The 23,573-nt window shown below is 37.1% G+C and overlaps 1 protein-coding gene across 2 annotated transcripts in view; it reads right to left on the bottom strand.

Annotated features, from left to right (window-relative positions):
* LOC135075741 (uncharacterized) overlaps positions 1–23,573 on the bottom strand; it is a 155,332-nt gene that overhangs the window by 57,113 nt on the left and 74,646 nt on the right. Inside the window, exons 3-4 of one of the 2 annotated variants that reach the window (XM_063970209.1) lie at positions 17,521–17,653; positions 3,765–3,904 (exon numbers count right to left, since the gene is read on the bottom strand). In XM_063970209.1, the coding sequence (XP_063826279.1) occupies positions 3,765–3,904; positions 17,521–17,653 (273 nt within the window). Of the gene's footprint in view, positions 1–3,764; positions 3,911–17,520; positions 17,654–23,573 lie in introns of both variants that reach the window. The other variant, XM_063970208.1, reaches the window with a different exon arrangement.

The following is a 23,573-nucleotide window of genomic DNA, read 5'->3' on the forward strand; positions in this document are numbered from 1 at the left end:
CCATGATTTTTTATGCAAATGCAACAATCACAGGTTCTGGAATTGGGGACAAACGTTCTAAAAATAGGATTCGGTTTTAAAAGCTTCATTTCTGTGCTAAGATTGACACTTAAAGGATTTCAAAATGAGGTCAGGTCAAAGTGAACGCAGACTGCATCATTTATGAACAATACTGTCGGTCTCTGTATATTTTGTATTGATGCGATCTGACGACGACCAAAGATCGCAAACTGACAATTGCGGGCGGCGTTCATTGACCTGACCGCAGAACACATCCAGTGTGACAATTCAGAATAAAAAGAACTTATAAATACTTCATAAATAATTTTAATTGTGTATGCATCACAAACTCTGTTTTAATTCATATAGCGTGTGTTCTTGTAAAACAATATTGGTCTACGCTACAATAAACTCATTAATTTGTGAAATATTGCAGCATAAGGCACACAAAATTGACAATTTGCATGCAAATCACGTTTTAGCTGAAATTTACAGCTTTTAATTAGCTCAAGTAAATTTAATTAGCGATGCGTTGTTCTTAATACACATTTGTTTTGCATAAACCTCATTTAATAGCAGTAATTAAAATTAAAATTAAGAAAACCATTTAAAGTTATATTACACGTTCAAAAGCCTAGGTTACTTAGTAGAAACACATTTTTGTTGTACGCCACGTAAATAACATATTTTTTCCTCTTACTGTAAACTACTAAGTAATTATAAATTATTATTCATTGCATATTATGCGTCACAATAAGATCAATTAATTCCTAATGTGAAAAATGACAGGTACTTATTCATCGACGGTTTATAACAAACCAAAATTAATTTCACATACTGTAGTTAGTACCACAATACCTAAGAAGGAGCTCGCTAGTTCATATTTAAAACAAGAGTAATTTTATCACCTGCTATAAATCTACTAACCATAAACTCGTTACAGTGTTGGAGTCACGAAAAAACTAATTTTGATACCATCTTTATAGTTACTGCCCTTTAGGGCTATATTTCACCGGGACACCATGGCGGCGCAACCAGTCGCCGCTACCAACAAAATGTATATGCAGCTTTGCGCAACCAGACGGACACCAGGTGAGTAACTCTCTATAGAGCTGTATACATTTTGTTGGTAGCCGGCGACTGGTTGCGCCGCCATGGTGTCCCGGTGAAATATATCCCTTAGAGACAGGTGATGTATAAACTTGGCCCCACTGCAAACAAAAAACTTTCAGTAACTCTTGTTACTCGTACAAAGTTATTCAGGTAACCGCATTATTTTGGTGTTTTTTGTTGCCATAAGTTATCATTCTCACTGCTAAACACACACACACTTGGCTATGAATAAACTGAAAGACTTTTGATGGACTGCTAGTTTTAAACCAATGCGCATAATAATAAGATATTTTTTGACCCTTTTTGTCGATAAAAATAAGTCTAGTTTCACCTATTTTCGCACTTTATCAAATCGAATGGACCAGGAAATTAAAAAAAATATTGCTCTAATAATGCTCTATCTCCAATGTAGATGGTCCAAAAATATAGCCTTTGGAAACATTAACATAGCTTTTCTAATTTTGAGGTTAGAAAAGTTCTTGCGGTTAATGTATAGTATTTATTGGCGATTGTAAGCACCTAGGGTCTGAGTGTGAGTTCTCAAATCAAATCAAACGTCCTCTCTAGTGAGCGCTTTAAAAAAATGTATGATAATATTAGTTCTTGAACGTTTCCGCTGTACAATCCGTTATACAGGGTGATAGGTAAATGGCTATATGAGCCGACACTAGCCCATGTTAACATGGTTATATAAATGGTATGGTGAAGTCAGAAAATTGATATCTTCATTTTAATTATTTTATTTTTCATACAAATCGGATTTTATAAAATTTATTTTGTATGAAAATTTAAAAAAGTAAAATGATGATATCAAATTTCTGACTTCGCCATACCATTTATATACCCATGTTAACATGGGCTAGTGTCGGCTCATATACCCATTTACCTAACACCCTGTAGATTTAATGTCATTTTTAACGCGCTCACTAGTGTGGACGTTTGATGTAAACTCACACTCAGCCCTCTGGTCGATAGACCGATGACCTAATAAAGATAGCAGACAACTTGTTCCTGATCATTGTCAAACAAAAGTATAAACATAAAAATCATAGTAGGGGTGCATGACATTTCGTTTAGTGTAAAACGGCGTTTTATTAAAATCCGGATAAAGGCGAGTCCACATAACTGAAATACCAACACGGTCTGCTGCACATCGCATTTTCATTTTACGTGCACTCGTTTGCACTCCGCAGCTTTCGTTAGGGCTGTCAATCACTCTTGACTAGGTTTTGATTGGACCGCAGACCCTTAGTAACGACGTCTGTGAAGACCACAGTTAAAACATTATGACATGGAAAGTGGTTACTTTTTGAGTTTTTTTTTTGTTGCCATACAAATACTTTTACGAATTTATTCGTATAGACCGTTAGTAGAGAATGCTCTGAAATATTGACGAGACAAAAAAGATGCTAAATGTGTTTAGGTAAGTATCTAGATGTAAAAAATAAAATATCTCTCAGCTGTAGTCGGTAAACCACTTAACAAAAATCCTACAGGTTTATTTAAAAAAAAAACTCTGTTAAATAAGTGACATATACATTAAGAGAGTTCAACAACTAATATCTGATGTTTCTAAAAAAATGTCTCCTTATTTATTCAAAAAAGAAAGACGAATATTCGATTCATAAACTATCACCTGTGACCGTGTTTTTGCTGTAAATAAATATTGCACAGTGCAAACCCTACGCCATGTCGAAGTTCAAACAATGTTTTGGTGCTCGGCTCGCGTGCGCCGTGAACGGGCTAAGAGACATGCGAGGGACTCGTTAGCACTAACCGGACCGGCTGTATTACCTCAACCTGTCTATCTGTACTCTGAAAATTAATTCAACTGTCTGTGGTTTCTTTGGATTTTATTAGATATTTTGTATATTTTCACTCACTTATTTGCAAGAATAAATAAATAAAATATTATCCTTGGACATTTTACACCACCTAGTCCCAAACTAAGCAAAGCTTGTACTATGGGTACTAGACAACGGATATAAATACTTGCGACAGCAACCTCTGATCTTATAGAAAAAAAAAAAGGTATTTTAACTGACCCAGTGAACAAGTACGACCTGTAGGTACGTGTCAACAAAAAGCCCTCCCATTGGTTTACACCACAAGAGTTCAGACATTTCACACAGTGTGTGGAAGGTAATAGGCCTGCTTCTATACTTGTGGCCATCCCAAAGTGTCCGCTACAGTGCGTGCTACAGTGACCTGGTACTAGATCTCGGACGCTGTTCAGTACTACCTCAGTATGTTGAGTTTCTCTTTTTTTTCTAATGAACTATTCTCATTTACCCAGTGTGCGGAAGACAATAGGCATGCTTCTATACTTGTGGCAACCCCACAATGCAGTTACAGTGACCTGGTACTGCGTATCTGCCTCCAGCCCGCTCAGTATGACCGCGTCCGAGTTTCTATTCATTTGAGATGGCTAGACCGCATGAAAAGAATTTAACTCACCCAGTGTGCGGAAGACAATAGGCCTGCTTCTATACTTGTGGCCATCCCACAGTACAGCCACAGTGACCTGGTACTGCGTATCTGCCTCCAGCCCGCTCAGTATGAGCGCGTCCAAGTTTCCATTAATTTGAGATGAGTTGAGCTATCAACTCATATAGCCATATACATGAAAAGAAATACGTAATTTTACTCACCCAGTGTGCGGAAGACAATAGGCCTGCTTCTGTACTTATGACCGCCCCACAGTGCGGCCACAGTAACTTGGTACTGTGTATCTGCCTCCAGCCCGCTCAGTATGACCGCGTCCGAGTTGCCCGCCACCTCCAGCACGACTCTGTAACTAACGAGCAATGAGTCAATTTCGCGGTTTTCTATCGGCAAGCCAGAGAGAGAAGGAAGAGTGAAGAGGAAATGGAGTACTAGCTAATAGATCTAACTACGGGTGATGGGGACAAGTTTAAAGTTCCGTGGACTAAAGGCGGATTTATATTTGTCGGATGTGTTGACGGAATCAGAACGAAATCAGTTTCATAGATTCAGTTTTCGACACGACACGTCACAACACTCTGGTTTAAATGTCACCATATCAAATGAATGAAACCGATTCAATTCTATGCGCTATGATGACCAAAACGTAAAATTTGTAAAGATTATTAGCAAATTTTATCGCACATATCACTAATAGTCCCGTTAGCCCCTCGTACTAAGCTAAATGCTTGTTTCACGAGTGAGCTCACCATAACAGTCGGGGGGTTTGAACCCGCGTTCCTCGGATCACGAGTTGGCCAGACGAGACGAGAGAACCCTTCACCGTTCGGCTATCGTGGTTTCAATACACATAACAAATGTAAATCCTCTATAGGGCTCTGCAATACACACAATGGGAGTCCGTACAAACGGGCCACAGACCACAGCCTGCGGCTACCGAGAAGCTGTTTACAGTTTAGAACACGTTTAGTATGAAACCGCTGCGCACGTGTACATTGATGTTATTGACGATCTACCTACGTTCTGATATTGAATATTGTTGCTCAATTCAACAAGTCTAAGAGTAGGCGCACACCGTTGAATTTTAGTTGGCCGATAGTTGTGCCCGATTTTAAATTGTATGAAGAATCGGCCAATTCGAATCGGCGTAGTGTGCGCACTCCCATACATGGCAATACTGATCAACTGCCCGACTAAACTATCGGCCGACGAAAAATCAACGGTGTGCGCCTACTCTAATTATTACACTTTGATCAACAATACCAACTGGATTATCGGGTCAGTGCAAAAATCATGTCTCGGGCAATAACAACGCACTTTAGAAGTGAGTTCCGTACAGTCCGTACACCCCGTACATGGGAATTTTAAAGACTATAAAATCTTACTAATATTATAAATGTTCATGCACGATCTGTGACAAACTAAATTTCGCGCAGGTGAAGCCGCGGGCAAAAGCTATTATTAGATTAAATTGATGCCAGACGAAAAAGAGATTTAAAATACATACAATAAAAAAACTCACTTCTCTAGTGCTCTCTAATTTCCCGAGACATATTTTTTGCGTTGACCCCATATCTAATTGGTATTGTTGATCGAAGAAATTCTTTTATAATATTAAACAGTTGAATGGCTACTATAGCCCAGCAATCAACATAACATATCGGGTATATTTCCAACAGCAGCTTAAGAAGTTTGAAAAAGTTACTTCATTAAAAAAGTTCCTAAGTGTTAAAATGATACGTCTTTATTAAAACTTTTAATTAGTATCAGAACTTAGGAGTGCGTAGTATTTTGCAGATTTTATTCATTGGTTATTAGAACACACCTACGTAGTTTTATTTTTGGTAAATTCAATAAGTTTTATTTTACAGGATGATGGTACAGTGGGTCAGCGTCAAATACTATTTAGGCTGAGTTGCACCACCTAACTTTAAAGGTAACTAACTATGACGATAACCGGTCCTTTTTGTATGGAGTTTGACAGATTTCTGACGTTTGTCAAAGTTAAAGTAAGATGGTGCAATCCACCCTAAAATTATTGCACACTCAAAAGAAATAGTAAAATAGAATCGGTAGAATACGAGTAAATGTCATGTCAACGGACTTCACACAGCATTGATAGAGCGTGTCAAAAAGTATGTTAGTAAAAGCAAGTCATATTACTATTCATTTCACAATCGACAGCACATTAAACCATACATTCTGTAGCAAAGTCGCCCTTTTTGCAACAACCATAAGATGCCACAGTGTAAAGCTTGATATGCCTACATTTTATAACCATCGCCAGTGACATCAGCCTGCCGTTAATTCCATTACGGTTTGTATAATCAATACGCCGCCATCGCCGAACGTGCTGTGTGCGATATGTACAAGGGGATTTACACCTAACGATTTAATAAAATCATGCATGGGGCTCGAAATCGGGTTAAGTTCAGGGAGACCTCTCGTTTTAACCAAAAAACGTAGGTCACTCTCTAAAATATTTCCCCAACAACGGTGCTGCGAAGCACGTGACCTTTACTAGATTGTCTGTCCATCATGGGAGGCCTATGCCCGTTTTCACCATCAATCCCTAATTATTAAGTGACCCCTATGAAAACAAATTTCATATTATTTGTTACGATAGGGGTCACTTAAAAATTAGGGATTGATGGTGAAAACGGGCACTACTTACCTAACACAAAACTTTTTCCTACTTTAGGATAAGCTTTGATGCTGTCGCTCTTTAACGAATAATTTCGAATACGAACATTAGAGTTTAAAGGATGGTTGTGGCGCTTTATCAATTTCACAGCAGGTAATCGGCTAACTAACTTAAGTCTTCAAGCTCAAAAAATAAGTTATTGGTTCTCAACCGTAGTCACTTGAGAACCAATGACTTATTTTTGTGTGAGATCCATGGCCCAAAGCTTTTGGTTTGAAAAAAAATTTTTCAAAAAGCTTGACTCTACGTCGAAATCAGAACAGAATGAACCAAAAAGTTTAAGTTAGGACTTCATTAAGAAAATTGTTTCTTGACCATTTCATAACTTACAACTGTAAGCAATTAATTTACAGAATAGCTAAAGACCCTGTCGTCTTCACTTGTTTTCTTTTCAATAACCAATATCGTTGCGGACTCGCTACGTATAAATCCTCCTACTGCTTTGTTGAATCCGAGGATTTGTGAAGCGCCTACGAGTATCAACTGTTATGGGTTTGGTGCACGGCACTTGTACCGTTAGTGATTTGAAGTGGAAAGAGTTTTTTTGTTTGAAGATACTTCAATTGAATCGTCTTGAACTTTGATAAAAAGTTGATCCAAATTGAGCTAAGATAATTATTGTAATTTTTGGTTATTTTCTTAAATACCTGATAATAAATCAAAATAACTCTTAATCTGTAAAATATTTCATAGTTGAAGTGAAATTAATCCGAATTCGCAAACCAAACCACACTGGCACTAAATAGAAAAAAATTATAACCTAACGTTCTGCTTCTGTTTCCGGGAAAAAAAAGATCTGAATAAGCATTTTATTAAATTACAACCCTGACCTTTCGTGCTGGCCTAGTGGACGTGTTACAACTGCATAGCGTCTTTGACGAGTGAAAACCTCATAAGTCGAATTATTACCAAAAACACTTTTGTATAAGTAGAAAACCTCTGAACGCACATTTCGAGCTCTAGGTGAGCTTTAGCTATAATCGAATGGGTTGTAGTGCCATCTATCGCGTTCAATGAAAATTTCGTAAAATATTCAGAAGACGGTTTTTTGTTTACAACTACTGTTTTAGCTTACAACTGTACAAACTACCACTCAGTTCTTAAGGCACGGTAATCCAAATCGCGTTTTAAATTCGAATTACAAAGTCGAACGGATGCATCCGTTCGACTTTACGGTACACTGCAAACGGGATGTTCGTGTGAACGTTAATATTAAAGCACATACCTATACTTCCAGCCCTACGTCTTCCAGCCCGTGGTCGCCACTCGAGAACTTTCCTGCCCCAACGGCCATCGTCTCTACGAGCTATGTGCCCCGCCCACTAGGTCTAGGTAGGGCCTCCTACTAGGTGGACCGACGATCTGGTAAAGGTCGCGGGAAGAGCCTGGATGCGGGCAGCGCAGGACCGTTCATTGTGGAAAACCTTGGGGGAGGCCTTTGTCCAGCAGTGGACGTCATTTGGCTGAAACGAACGAACGAACGAACCTATACTACTAAATGGGATCCTACAAAAAACGGGATGTCTCCGTGGGAACAAACAAGCCCTTATGGGCCTAAACTTTTTTTTTATGTGACAGGAGGCAAACGAGCAAACGGATCACCTGATGGTACGTGCATACCGTCGCCCATAGACACCCGCAGTCTCAGGGGCGTTACAGGTGCGTTGCCGGCCTTTAAGGTGAAGATACGCTCTCTTCTTGAAAGCTTGCAGGTCGCAGACGACAGTCCATTCCACAGTTTGGTTGTACGGGGCAAGAAGTTTCTAGAGAAACGTACTGTTGTGGACTGCCAACCATCTAAGTGATGGGGATGTCTGTTGTACAGCCTGCACTCTTTTCCATTTTGTTGCAAACTCTCACTTATTCCAACTGAATTTGGTCCCACGGTTTTAGCTTGATCTACAAGGGTCAACACATCAAGCTTTACTCTGGGGCATCTTGTGCAGTTCTGATAAGGTCTATTTTGCAACAAAAATATGTGCTGTCAACTTTACAAGCTAAGGTCGGGTCTCAGGAAATGATCCCGGTAACAAGTTTAGAGGCAGCGTCGCCGCTAAACGCAGAGTAATGGCTTTCTCGGTCGGAGTTACCTTTGACGTGGTTGGATTTATTGATTACGTTAAAATGTTAGGATGGAGCCATAGCAGAACTTTTTAGTTTCAAACGATGTTTGATGCAGTCCTTTTTTATATACTGCTGGTAGTAAGAATGGTAGAATTATGGGAAAAGGAGCATAAAGCGCTTAACACGTAGAGTCTACGTCGTAGACTTTAGAATAAAATGCTATTCATTATTTGCATGGACATAATTATTATGTACTTTCTGTGATACCCGCATGGATTTCCGACTTTAATCATCAAAAAATTATTTCATGACAAACACTTCATTCCCCTATTTTACAATCAAGTTTAATTTATTGACAAAAACAGGCCTATGTACGGAAAGGCTTGCGTCCGTATTCACAAAAATTACTATGAGGTCTTGTGAGACCTTACAGTAATTTTTGTGAATACGGACGCAAGCCTCCACAGTACGCGTGAACGCACAGGGTGACACACGAACCAATCACAGAGTTCGATTTGGTGCTTCACTTAAGCAAGCATCGTTTGTGAATTAAATACGGGCGTTAGTCTATCTCTGTGCCAAATTCCTCAAAATTAATTCAGCAGTTAAGCATGAAAAGGTTACAGACAGACAGAGTAACTTTTATAAATGTAGATATACGAGCAAGTATGAACTAATCAAACAGTACTCGCACTGTAGCACATAAGTTACCCGACTTATTACCATCAAAATACTTCATGCAACTTAGCTGAAACATTTTGCGGTTTAGTTCGAGCGTTCACGGGAACTTTACTAGAAGCAAGTTTTCAGGGACGAGTTGAACTAATGCAAAATGAAAAGTGAATTTCATGGGGATACTCCCAGAGTGCTTTTATGTTGCTCACACAAGCGTTGGATTCATCTAGCGTGATTTACAGTGCTAATTTGTACTGAAATGGTTGACATTTTGACTATTTCGTTTTAGTTTATTCGTTCATTTTGATGCTGAAATGCTTTTTAAAACGCATTTATTTGCAAACATTAAAATTAATACTGATTTAGTAGGAAGTTTTTTGAAAGTGTGTGTGTGTGCAGGCCTGTTCATCTCCGCGAGTTTACATCGAAAACAAAACACGCACGATGGCCCACCTACAGGATACTATTGGACTTGAAGGCCTCACATACGAGCGAACATTGACTCACGCACGCGTATTCTTGTGTATGATGGAAGAAAATAAAGAAAATGGTGTACTAAATACTATGCAGTATTTAACTGCCTAAATAGTAATAAAAACACAGAATGTACTTTTTTAAGTTGCCTCAAGACACTGAGAGGTAAATAAGTAGTTAATATTATTCATGATAATTCATGCTAAATCATGTATTTCCTCCGCCATTTTCCGTGGTTTGGCACCTCACGTCACATCATTTTACCGAAGTCAGCCCTATAGCTTCGGCGCAGTGCCGATCACTGACGTTTGTCAACAAAATGGTGCTTGACTCTTGAGACAGGCTAAATTACACCATATTGTTAGTGACATTGAGCATACATTTTTTTAAATACCTTCGCGAAGTAAAACTTCTGTACGTAGTACTTATTATTATTCTGTGGTGTGTGTACCTTTTAAGATCGAATTTAATCAATAAAATTTCTGTTGAGTTTTTATTGCTTCCTAAATAAAAAAAATAAAGTGAAATTAGTCCTAACGCTGCTGCTTAGGTACAATTAAATAAACAAACAATAAGAGCACTCAAAAGTGAACAAAGTTTTATTTAACTACTTTTAAACCAAGAGAAATTACACCTGAGTTTCAAAATTATCTTTTCCTTTTATCTACGCCAATGATTAAAAGGACTTCTGATAGATACTTAAAAAAATATTTTATCAAGCAAAAAAATGAGCATGTTTTATCAGGTGGAAATCTTTAAAAATCCATCACCCGCGGTTCCCGGCGACCCTTGAAGCGCGTTCTAAAGATGTCAAGAGCTAATTCGCACCGTCAGCCAACCAATATCGCTATTAGCATACAATCTGTTTTAGGGTTCCGTGTGATGTCAAACGGGTGTATATTTTGTTTTCAGTTTGCTGTATAGTTTTTTTTAAGGTACTAAATAATATTTTTTTTTTATGTGACAGGAGGTGTTAATATATCAACAAATAAATGAATATTCAATTGAGTTCAGAAAATCATGACGTCATTATCTATGGAATAGTAGCATTTTGTCAAAAAATATGTCCATTGACTAGTGTGACAACTACCTTTTAAGCTTTTTTCTCCAATTTTTTTTCAAAATTTTACTTTTTATTATGTGAAAATTCACACATTGTGCCAAAAAATTAACATACGGAACCCTTTCTCTCCCAATTGGCTGATTTTCCTAAACTACCTTTTAGTTTTGCACTATCGACTCGCTGAATATGTAACAGCTTGCGGTGTTCAGATTTAAATTGAATGTTTAATTTATGTCGACTCAAAATTGAATAAATTCTATTTCTCTGGTCTCTGAAATGAGGAATTTGTTTCTACGCGCCTTTATAGGTCGCGCAACAAGAGTTGAGGCCATCAATATAAATAAAGATTAGTGTTTCTATACACTGTCTGTGCTGACGTCTTGCATAGTCGGACTGACAATTGCTTTCTGTCTCGCTTGCAGATATTTAATAAGAACGAGAGAGCTAGTGTGTTCGATATTTGAACTTGAATGTGTTGTTTGTGTTCTGTATTCAAATATTACATCAGTAGGTATGAGTACCTACGAGTTCGCCTCAAACTTCGTTACGCGTCCTATATTTCTGTCTGGAGAGCAGGATAGGTCGTATAAGCCAGTTCAACTAGGCGTAAACCGTATGAGGCACATTTAGAGCCGTGAAGACGTATTCCTTGACATACTTTTTCACAACGAGAGGACTTGTTTATTTTCTGGTTTATTTTCTGGCGCGATGCTAAACAAAGACTGGAGTAGGTTCTGGCATACTGAAGGTATTTTTATTTTCAACTTAACCCTTATTTTACTTTTGTAAAGAAGGTGTAGAAATGGGAAGGGGAAAAAACAAGAAAAGAAAATTATTACGTTACTGTAGGTACAACCTATCTAAAATGTGAATCATTTATTTTTATCAAAAATAGCCATGTTGATTTATTTTGCATAAAATACATTGAAATTTTCAAGTGATACAAAACATTTAATTTAACCAAGAGAAAAATGATGACGTATTCTCATTTCTTCAACCAGTTTTTCATAAATGCCTTTCTTGCATTAAGCTAAATGTTGATAAAAGAAGAGAAAGCAAATATTATTTGCTGCTTTCTCTTCAAGTCTGTTAGCTAGTTCACTGGTTTAAATTAAATATTGCATCCAGAATTCACAGTAAAAGTTCCTAGCAAAAGCTGGTTTATAAATATTAAAACTGGACTTGTTTTTTTGCAAAAATCTTCGTTGAAATATCTCTCGCAAGAAATTAAGTAAAAGAGGAAAACTATTGGACATTTTCTAAAACTAGGTATTTGAGTTTCCAACAATTGAAACAATTTAAAGCCTTGATCACACGTACCGAGCAAATGGGCGAGACAGTGCTCTCGGCCGAGTACTCGGTGTGTATGAACATTACGCCGAGTGCTCGGCCGAGCGCTCGAGTATGTGACTCGCTCACCCAACTGTCTCGACCGAGTAAACATTTTACTGTCTCGTCCGTTTACTCGGTACGTGTGATTAAGGCTTAAATCACGAATTGATTAACGTCAGTTACATTAATAAAGCTAGTATCGAAGTCATCATCATCATCATCATTTCAGCCTTAGGACATCCACTGCTGAACATAAGCTTCCTCCAAAGATTTCCATAATAACCGGTTGGTAGCGGCCTGCATCCAGCGCCTTCCTTTATGAAGTCGTCGGTGCACCTTATGGGTGGACATCTTACGCTGCGCTTTCCGGTACGTGGCTTCCACTCCACAACCTAGTTGCCCCATCGGCCGTCAGTTCTGCGTACTAAAGCCCTGCCCATTGCCAATGTTCGGAGTATGAAGTAAAAATTCCCTTTGAGGTATCTGTTTCCATTAAAACGTGCAAAATTAAATTTGTGCAAACAATATCACAATATTTGCATTACAAGCATAGCAGAGATCATTTTCACGGGGCCAATGTAGACCGAAAAAATAATAACGTTTTGTCGCACGACCCGCGACAAACAAATAGCGCGCAGATGGTTCCGTTTGTGTACACTTCGTGGGAATATTTTTATTGCTTTTGTTTTACACTTCGTGGCAATATTATTGTTGCGTATCCGCTCTTTGATTCGGCTCTTTTTTATTTCCTTATGTACTGTGTCCGTATGATACGAGAATATGCACAGTGAACAGCAAAAAAGTAGGCTCTCAAAGTGTACTTTTTTAAGAATATTAGTCCCGTTAGCCCTTCGTTAGTAAGCTAAATTATGCTTGTCTTACAAGTGGGTTTACCACAATAGTTAAGCGGTCGCGGGATTCGGACCCGTGTTCCTCGGATTTCAAGCTGGCTAGTCCGATCCCTTCAGCCTTCGGCTACATCCTTCGACTTTTAGAGTAGGCGCACACCGTTGATTTTTAGTTGGCCGATAGTTGTGCCCGATTTTAATTTGTATGAAGAATCGGCCAAATCGAATCGGCGTAGTGTGCGCACTCCCATACATGCCCATACTGATCAACTGCCCGACTAAAAATCAACGGTGTGCGCCTACTCTTACATGTCCCAACCTTTTCACTACCTATCTGACCCAAAACTGCTTCACGTCATCGCGTCAGTAATATGGACCAGTGCTAAGAAGCAATGTAAGATACTCCGTCATAGTGACTTTGACAGTTTTCAGTAAAGGTACATTTTTGTTGCAAATTCGCACTTATTAGAACTAAAATAAGATATCACTTGTTGTCTTCCATCCATCAATAACAACACACTGCAGTCTTACAGTCAATCAAACTAAAAAGTCAACAGGACAAGATGTAGCTTCCATAGGTACTCGTAAAATAACCAATTTCTTCAATGGACTTTGAATGTTACGGGTGAAGCAAAAGGTTTAAAATGGATATTTTATTATGAGTTGATGTGCTCTCACCTGTGATTCTTTATTTCAGTTTGAATAATGTAAAAAGTAACGACTCTATTTTCTGTTGTTACTCGAATGTACTTATTGAAATGTAAAGGCGAAACATGTGTACTACTACTGAAATATATGTATACCGTTTTATGTAATTACCATGTTTTTTCACAAATAAAGATTCTTATTCTGATTCCGATTCTGTTTTCTTACACGCGACAAGCAGTGTATAAGCGTCGCATTTCATTAAAAAATAAAAATACAGCCGAATAACACTCTATTACTATGTTTGGAACCATTTTATTAGTACAATTTCATGTTTGTATATTTTTGCAAAAACGTTTGAACAACATGGACTTGTTTGAGTTTGAAATGTTTGACGTTCAAACAAATACCAGTGGATTCCAATTCTCGGAACTATTGATTTCAGTCGTGTCTTGTCTAGTTTTCTGTTCGATTGCACACTTTATTTGTATCCTCAAAAAGCTTAGAATGGACGATAAATTATTATTATGTCCAACAAGTCTTCAACCACTTATCGACGCCTTAGAGTGAAAGTAATTTACCCGCTTTTATATCCAGAACTGTTATATTTTGTAAGATTGACCGAAATGCATAAATATGAGAAAAAATGCATTCCCAAGGTTTTCACTCTAAGTCTATGTTATGGAGATGTGTGTGATTGAAAAGTGGGTTTATGACTGGTAGTCATCATCATCATTTCACTCTATGGCGGAAATAGAAATAGAAATAGAAATATTTATTTGTCTTTGAATAGGGTGTACAGAAGGTCGAAAATAACAAAATATGATCACCTATCCAGCCATCAACAATAGCATGCAAATATATCGAAGAAATATTGATATTACATATAATTATTAGCGGTCCACTGTTAGACGTATGCCTCCCTCAAGAAACTCTCTAAATCACGATATCCATTTTTTTTCCAGTCGCTACTAGCTGTCTTCTTATGGTGATCAAATTAATGGATGGATAATGTGGTAGTAATAGAAATTGTCCTACAATACATTATTTGTAAAGACATTTTCATCACTCGAGAACCCGTTTACTTTACTTTTCGTCGGTTCTCCGACACACTGGCCGGTCCATTACCTACTGATGTCATTAGAATCACATAAAAATATAATAACAGAACGCCCCATTACAACGCAGATTCAAAGCTAAAAGCAATTCCGCAAACAAACATCATTCACAATAAAAATTATCGAACAACGAAAGCTGCGGTTCGCACGCATTGTATCATTCTTCGGGCTGTTTGCCCGAATTTCCGGAATTTCCGGAGTTTCGCTATTATGTGGATTTCTTTGTGGCAGACTGTAACCTTTCAATTAAATTACCCGACCGTGCACGCTAGGCTGAAAAGCTGAAACGACTGGAAGTAGTAGACGTTTGTATTTTTTTAAGTGCATCTAAAAATAGTGAGAGTTTTCTTATGAACGCAATGGGCTAGTTTTTTTAATTTTAATGATTGTTTACTGCAGCTATTTATTGAAAACTTCCTCGTTGTCCGTCGTTTCAGCCAAAAGACGTCCACTGCTGGACAAAGGCCTCCCTCAAGGATTTCCACAACCAGTCTGTCTGCATCAGGTGCCTACGACGTAATTATTTCTGATGTGACCTCAAATTATGACCATGAATACATTTACGTTAAGTAAGAATCATCTTTAAATAGTAAATCTCCCAAGAAACCTATTATCATCTATTTTCAATACATTTGATATACATTATAATAATATGACATGTTCATAAATTAATTACAAAAGGGCGTCCAGTTAAAATTCTCAATGAGTCAATTTCAAAGTTGCTCCACCATTAATGGGGTTTCGAAATTTAATACTAAGTTGGGTTCGATTCCCCGCGGTGACAAAGTTAAATCACGCCTCTAACGAGATTAAGTTGGCGTATACACTGTCTGTCTAGATGCTAGAATACGGGCTATTTATAATCATGGTTTCCCAACCCATACCAATACGTCATGCTTGCAAAGATAAATGTGCTAATTTATGGGAATATAATTATGCCCAAGTAAATAAGTATTGCAAAAAGTCTTAAAGGCAATGATAGTAATGGCATAAGTTATGTTAAAATTTATTGACAAATCCAAGTTCGAGGTCAAAGGTCATGTTTGTTATGTGCAAAGTAATATTATGACAATAACAATAACCTGAAGTCTAGGCGCAGACCATCGATTTTTCATCGGCCGATAGTTTAGTCGGGTCCAACTATCGGCCGACGAAAAATCGATAGTCTGTGCGCCTAGGCGAAAACATTTCACATTCGAACGCATCATAGAGATCAAGTTAGCATAGAGTTATCATTGAGCATTATTTATTACGGTAATATCAATATTATGTTTAGTTTCATGGATAAGGAACACATCAAGAATTGCAAATAGGGTTGATAAAGTTTAAGGAACAAATAGTTAAATAAAAACGCAAACAGCCAAAATAGAGTTTTCTTAGACCAACATTCATCTAAACGTATAAATAAATTCACATTATGATATCAGTCACACATTGCACATGTTCATATAAGTCCTATTATTTTTTAGATATAGCTTGACTAGAGGGCTACTCCATAAATTGTATTACAAAAATTCAGCAACAAAGTAAAATAAACAGAAAAGAAGAACGGTCACGACCCATACAAAAAAAACCCAGACCCGACAGAAACGAGACATACCTACCTACCTCAGTTTTTTTGTCATCTCTTAATTAGTTATATTATATATTTTTTATATTCGAAATCTATGTTTAACACCAAAATATTGCCCTATGTTTTTGTTCCGGCGTTACACAAAAACTAATACAAAATGCCTATTTATCTACAATTATTATTTATGTACCTAAACGTCTATTACAGCTGCTATGGAATGTATTTAGGTGACCTGGAGATACAGCCGGATTATACAGGGTGGAAACGATAAGTGATCTCACTCGATTATTTCAAAAGTATACAAGATATCGAAAAACTAGTTACTGATGCTGAAAGTGCTTTACGAGCTCTTTCAAATGATACCAATAATAGGTTACAGATTATGGAAGCTGGCAACATTGAATTTTTGGATAGATCCAGTTTATTTTGTAACTTATTATTTATACCATTTGATACAGAGCTCATGAAGAACTTTCAGGATCATTAACTAGTTTTGTGATATCTTGTATAGTTTAGAAATAATTTAGTGAGATCACTTATGACCGTTCTTCTTTCTATTATACCGTTATTAAATAATATTATTATTGCAACGTATCTTTATTAAGTCTGCCTAAAATATGGGTCACTGTAATTAGCGCGGTTTGTACAAACGTTACTTAGCCGCTGGGTTAAGGCGACGACGTAATGAAGGGAGTGATGGATGACTGCCGATGATGGCGTATTGTGACAGGGATAGGTTATCACGTTGTAACACATAGTATAGGACATGGGTAGCATGTGATGATGCTTATTATGTCAGCAATAATGTAACTAGCCCTGTATCAATTTATATTAAACTTTGTAAATCTTAATGAAACGAGTATATTGTACAGATGTTTTGTAAGTACTGAACCAATTATTTCACTAGTATGACTTTATTCCTGAGTGAGAGGCTATAAAACCACGCGGGCAAAACCTATTAACTTGTTAAACAACAAGAGTTGATGTCTGACGGATACTTCAACAACCAAGCAGATTTAGATAGCCGCTTTTAAGCGCAGAGCGAGTTTTAAGAACACGAATTCATTTTCTTGTACAAAGATACACAGGCTACTTAAACGGAAATGAAGAAACACATTATATTTTTACATGTTGAGAGTTGTCCTTCATTGGCTAGATTTTTATCAGCTGTCAAACTGTAGCACTGTAACTATGGAAGAGTTGCAGCGTTGGTATAGAGAGGTAGAAGTCCCGTAATGTTGAATTTAGTTTTTTTTAATGCAAGCCTCTATCTCGAATATGAATATGGACTGTCTTCAAACTTCATTCACGATTTTTATACATATTTACTGCACAAAACATTTATTATTGAGCAAAATTAGCTCAAGTAGTGATCCATACGTCATATTTATTTAGATGAATGTTGGTCAAAGAACTCGAGAAGGAAAAGCCAAGCTCATAGAGGCCACTCGCAACAGATCTCTTACCTCGCGTCCGAGGGCTTGTACGTGACGTCATACTTCTCCACCAGGTCCGCCGTGGTTGACCACGAGACCTTCACCGTGGTCGGGTTGAGGAATGTCACGGTTATATTCTCTGGCACACCGGGTCCCATTGAACCTGGAAAAGAACATTATTTTAAAGATCTAACTTGATGTTGGTTTTGTACGTGTTTCATACGCGAAGATGGGATAACATTCCAGCTATGCTGGAAAGGCCACGTTTTATAAGCGTCAAAATTTTTTTTACTTATAATTACCTAGAATAAATACGTTATATTTTCCGATAAAGGTCTTACTATCTGACATAACAAGATTTGACCAAAATAATAGGCTTAAATACGCCAGAAATGATAAACACATTTAACCAACTCTCTCCAATTCTTGAGACAGAATATTTAAGAATGAATAGTCATTAGTTATCTTTATATCTGTGGCTGTCGGTTAATTTATATAAATTAGAAGGAAAATCTACACCCTAACTATACTTTAATAAGTTTCAGGTTTGCAATAGTAATTCCAACCGCAAAATCTAACTAAGGTCTTCTATAATAGGTCCTGTAAGTACTGCTGTATGAAACTTTGTCTCACTCATCAAACGAAGTATGTGACAGGGTCAGCCGTTACAACAAGCATCTTATTAGTCTCTCGGACATCCCTAAGAAGGTGGGTATTACTTGGTGACATCAACCCCTACAACAAAATCTAACGCCATTTAAAACATCTGTGACACTTTGTACCTCGATTGTACTCATCAAACGAAATGATGTGACTGGGTCAGCCGTTACTGGCGAGTGCCATAAAACCTTTATGTCCGCGTCTGACCGCAGGAATCGATACCATTAATTACTATTATACACTGTCATTATGCCACTACCTCACGCCCATGTGTCCGTTCCCATTTGGCACAAATATTATAGGCACAGAACACTATGAATTAAAAACATAAAATAACTTGCAAAAAGCACACTTATGCAAATTTATTTGACATCTCTGCCAACATGCCAAGAACCTAATTTAGGACTAACGCCCGTATTCACAAACGATGTTTGCTTAAGTGAAGCAGCAAATCGAACGCACAGCGTTGAATAGAGCTCTGTGATTAGTTCGTGTGTCACCCTGTGCGTCCAAGCGCATTGTGAGACCTCATAGTAATGTTTGTGAATACGGGCGTAAGAGCTTGTATAGACAAAAGCACATCGAGGTAAGCACAAGGAGTATATTGATGTGATAACGTGCTATTAAGCAATAAAAAAAAATAATAAACATTCAAATAAATCAAAATCAAAGTCAAAGATTTTATTCAGAACTCAGGCCCTTTCCAGAGCGCTTTATACACGTCTCAAATAAAGCTTGCCCTACCACCACTTCAGGACAACATATAAGCATGTAAATACCAACTACGAGTAAAATGTATACCGTTCATATTCAAACCCTTGACCGTATCTGGTATTGAAATACACCAGACTAGATTTCTTTGAAAATCTATAATTTAAGAAACTATGTAATTATTATGGGTGAAAATATTTTTTGATGTCAGGAATAAATAGAGAGTGAGCTTACTGCATTTCATTTACTGAATATTTTTTAATGAAATTATTCTACAGTAGCTGTCCCGTACTGCCAATGAAAAATTGTCTTCACTTATCTTTAGAATCGCAATATTAGGTAAAGAGTAAATGTATGACTTGCATTTTAATAATTCTTCTTATAATATAATTCGTATACAAAATTTAATCAACATAGAAAGTGCTTCAGTTGAACAAAATAATACAAAACATGGAAGTACATGAGGCGTCTAGTTTCAAATCCCGCTAAAACGATTTTGATAAGATTTCGAGAAATTGAAAAAAACCGCTTATCCATATAGCTTTGGCCTTAGGCAAAAAATATATGATACGAATTATTATTGTCATCTGGCAATACTAACAGTAATTGCTATTTATCTTTAAATTAAATATGATTTGAATTATAATGAAAACTATTTTCATTTTGGCGTATTTTGTAACGAACATTCGGTTTTAATGGGATTTGAAACGGACATGTTGTATTTTAGCGGGATTTGATAAGAGCAAATTATGAAGCAAGCACGTTATGAAAAAATCTCCATACTGATTTCGCAGTCACGTGACCAAAATACCGTGCTACCATTGGTCAATCAACTTTTAGAGGGTTTTGAAAGAAACGGACGGCGTTTTAGCGGAGTTTGTAACACAAACCGAATTTTAAGTGCTAGTTTAGTAGTCTTTTAGTGTATTTTGATCGAAAATAATTGAACAGTATGATGAGAAAATTGCAGTAGCATCATTTAGAGATATAAACAGAAATTAGTTGCAGGAGCGTTTTAGCGGGTTTTGAAACTAGACGACTCACATTATATTTTATCCATCACTTCCATTATCGCTTTTTATTAAAATTCTTCCTGATTTGATGAATATTTAACATGAGATTTATTATTTCATATTTACAGGCAAAGAGTTTAAAATTTTATTTGAAACACTACAGTACAGTCAGCTTCAAATAGTTCGTGACACCCAAAGTGGCCAACCAAAAAAGTTGATATCAAAACCATAGTCCAGTAACAAAGACAAGTTATTGGCTAATTTGAGTGTCACGAACTATATGACGCTGACTGTACATCAGAAAATACTGTACTAGTTTTGTTGAAATTTAGCACCTATTACACAAGATATTAAAGTGCTTAATTAAATAGTTTAATGTGACATCGTCTGTACATTAAGGTCTGTATTAGATATAGATGAAAGTTATGGGAAGAAAAACTATAGAGAATGGAAACTATTCAACAATCATATAAAATATCGTACAGGGCACATAGTAGGTATGCAGAACTGACGGCCGATGGGGCAGCAAGGTTCTGGAGTGGAGGCCATGTAGTGGGCCCACAAGGTGGACCGACGACCTGATAAAGGTAGCAGGAAGGCGCTGGATGCAGGCCGCTACCAACCGTGCGATGTGGAAGTCAAAGTCAGGGGAGGACTATGTTCAGCAGTGGACGTGATATGGCTGAAATGATGATGATGATGAAAAAAATCGACAATTGACGACATCTAGCTTAAAAACATATAAAAAATGACGTTCTCGTATTACGTAAAGAAACTCTTTTACAGAAACTGTTTCCATTACTTTAAAATATAGTTCTAATAGAATCTTAAGAAATAAGGGAAAAAGTAATTTCCTTTTTCAATCAAATTCATCAGTTTAAAGAAGGGAAAAAGCAATTTAAGATAGCCAGTTACTCTTCGTAGCGTTACGAAGTTAGTGTTTTTCTTGATCTAATATTTACTCCAACCTTTGAATCTTCAATATTTTCATTACAAAGGCCTTTGAATAGCAAAAAGGTTGATAATCTAGTTTATTGTCTCCCTTTTCTTGTTGATAGTAGTACCTAGAGGAAAACACTATTTAAGTAGAGCTTTTATTTTTTACTGCTGTTATTTTTATTTATAGAAATAAAACAGATTTAGGTTAGGGGCAAAAAATAATGCCTTTTACGACACTTGGGTATTTGGTGCTTATTAGAAAGAAAGAAAGAAAGAAAAATTTTTATTTGGTATCAAAGATATTAAACTCTATATTATAACTTAGATAGTTTACATAGAGAAGTATTCTTCACTATGCACAAAGATGCATAAACGTTAGCGCTAGTATATTTTAGCCAGTCTAACTATCATATTAAATTAAGTTGTTTGCTAGGTAGTATACCCAATTACCCACCCACCTAATATTGGTTGATATCGCACCTAATACCTACATTCTACAACTTTTAACGTGAACGTGACCGCTATCCGTAATATAAAAAATAAATCTTTTATTAACACAGTACCTTTATACCTAGCTTTGCTCTTACTTGTACCTACTATATTTACTATTTCTCTCTGAACTTCGAATTTCTTCGAACTCCTCCCATGTTCTTATGATTAATTTCGTTGCAGGTCCAATGACAGTTTAACTTTTCCCCGGGACAAACTTGACCTTCACTGTTTGGGTTTTTATTGGCGGTCAAGCTGTGAATCCTGAATACACAGGAGTTGCAGCGGTGGGAAGAAAAGGTGGGAATAAAACAAATCCTGTCCTTGTTCAACCTTTTCAAAAAGACAAACATTATTTTATTGGGTCACATTGGGTGCCATATTTTTTGTACGAAAGGCTTTAAATCTGATCACGTCCCAGTAATGAAGCATACGCTTTCCGTATCAAACGAACCATTTACTGCGAGGCTCTGGGGGAATATTATTAATATTCATAATGCCAGTACTTTTATTTTCATTGATATTAGCAACATGTGACGAAGGATAAAATGCTGAAGCTTGTCGCAAAGCATTTGATATTATAGACAAAAAGTATGGGTCAAAGTTAAATAAAAGTGTTGGCTGAAGTACTAGAAATTAGACAGTTTATTTAACATGCTATGTTTCACCGTGTCTGCCGAAGACAAGACAAGAATTTCGTCGGACCTAGCTACGAAAATTTGTCAAACAGTGCGCGTTCACCGCGTGTTGTATCTAGCGCAAACATAGGCTAGTTTCCTAAAAAAAAATTTTTAGTCCATCAATTTTAATATAAAAAATATTGGACACGTATATTTTTAATTGTCAATCAAACAAATAATTACAAAATTATAGTGGGTTGAAGTTCCGCGCGACGTCACAAAGTGCTGCACTTTTACGCACTCACTGACGTCACGGGCCTTTTCTTTAGAACTTTGGCACGCTTTATCTCTTCACATTTTCATTAGTTTTAAAAAGTGAAAAATAGGTGTCGAGTATTTTTTGATAAGCCAACTGACGGACTAATTAAAACTCTTGCTTTTTTACCCAGGAAACATCCCTACTTTTTCCACAAAAATAGGTACGTTCTAAAAACTTCTAGTTGGCGGATGATTTGGTCGACTTCTCAGATATAATGGCACATCCATATTCCTGCGAACATCACACCGATTACGCACCTTCATATAAATGTTTATACTGATTACCAGCCCAACCAGACTATCAGTCGTCAAAAAGTTTGTAGCCTGCGGGGTGGCTTAAGGTGGAAGAGTTCATTAATAAATCGTTAACTTGGGGCGCTTCTCTCACGCCGTATAAATACTTGACATGAGTGGTTCGCGCTTACGGATAAACATCTCTTAGCATTAATACTGGGTACCTATTGCATTTCTTAGAATTTTGTTGTATTTGAACGTTCCTTTCCAGTTAAAAGTAACCCTTTTTACCTGACTGCGCCAGGAGGGTTATGTGTTTTGCCATTGTCAATCAACTATAGTCAAAGGATTCTGAAACGTCAAGTAGCAATTATTAGACCAGTTTTCATAGTAGCGCCCCCACGTAAATGTTATAATTGTATGGGACACTGCAATGTTGTACCTACAACGTAGCAAAAATCGGAACTCATAACCCACTATTGATAGTAACGCCCTCCTATCAATGTCTTAGCTGAGACACTTCAGTGTTGGACAGCTATATTCACGACAAGACGCAAGCTAAATTCACATCACTATAAAAAAACAAAATCAAACGAACAAATAATCGATATTAAATCACTCACAATCACATTCACACGTCAAAATCGGTCGAAACGAGTGGGAGAAACAAATGAAAATCGCAAATATAACTTGCGCACGCGACCCGACCACCTTCATCGTGAAGTGACATTTAGTCTAAAGAAAAGTGTTCTTTCTCTAGCCGATACGTCACCTATCTCAATTAATCATTGTGTCTTTAGTAATAGTAAAGCTGAGTACTCACATGTTTATTTGAACAGGAAATGCAATTGAAAAACGTATTTGAGGAATACTGGAGGAAGAACCTAGAAATGGAGAATTTGGCGTACACTCCTCACATTATTGGCTTGGGGATGGGGAGGCTTCGTTGACTTAGGGCTAGTTCCTGATTAGTGAGGCGGTAACCGTGCGGTCATACTCGTAGTTTGATGCAAACGTACGAGAAATACTCATCAACCGCGCAATTATCACTGTGTCTGAACCAGACCTCATGATAAGTATAAAGCTAGTGACTCACCGG

Source organism: Ostrinia nubilalis, chromosome 10 (assembly GCF_963855985.1).
Source record: "Ostrinia nubilalis chromosome 10, ilOstNubi1.1, whole genome shotgun sequence".
Taxonomy (NCBI): Eukaryota; Metazoa; Arthropoda; class Insecta; order Lepidoptera; family Crambidae; genus Ostrinia; species Ostrinia nubilalis.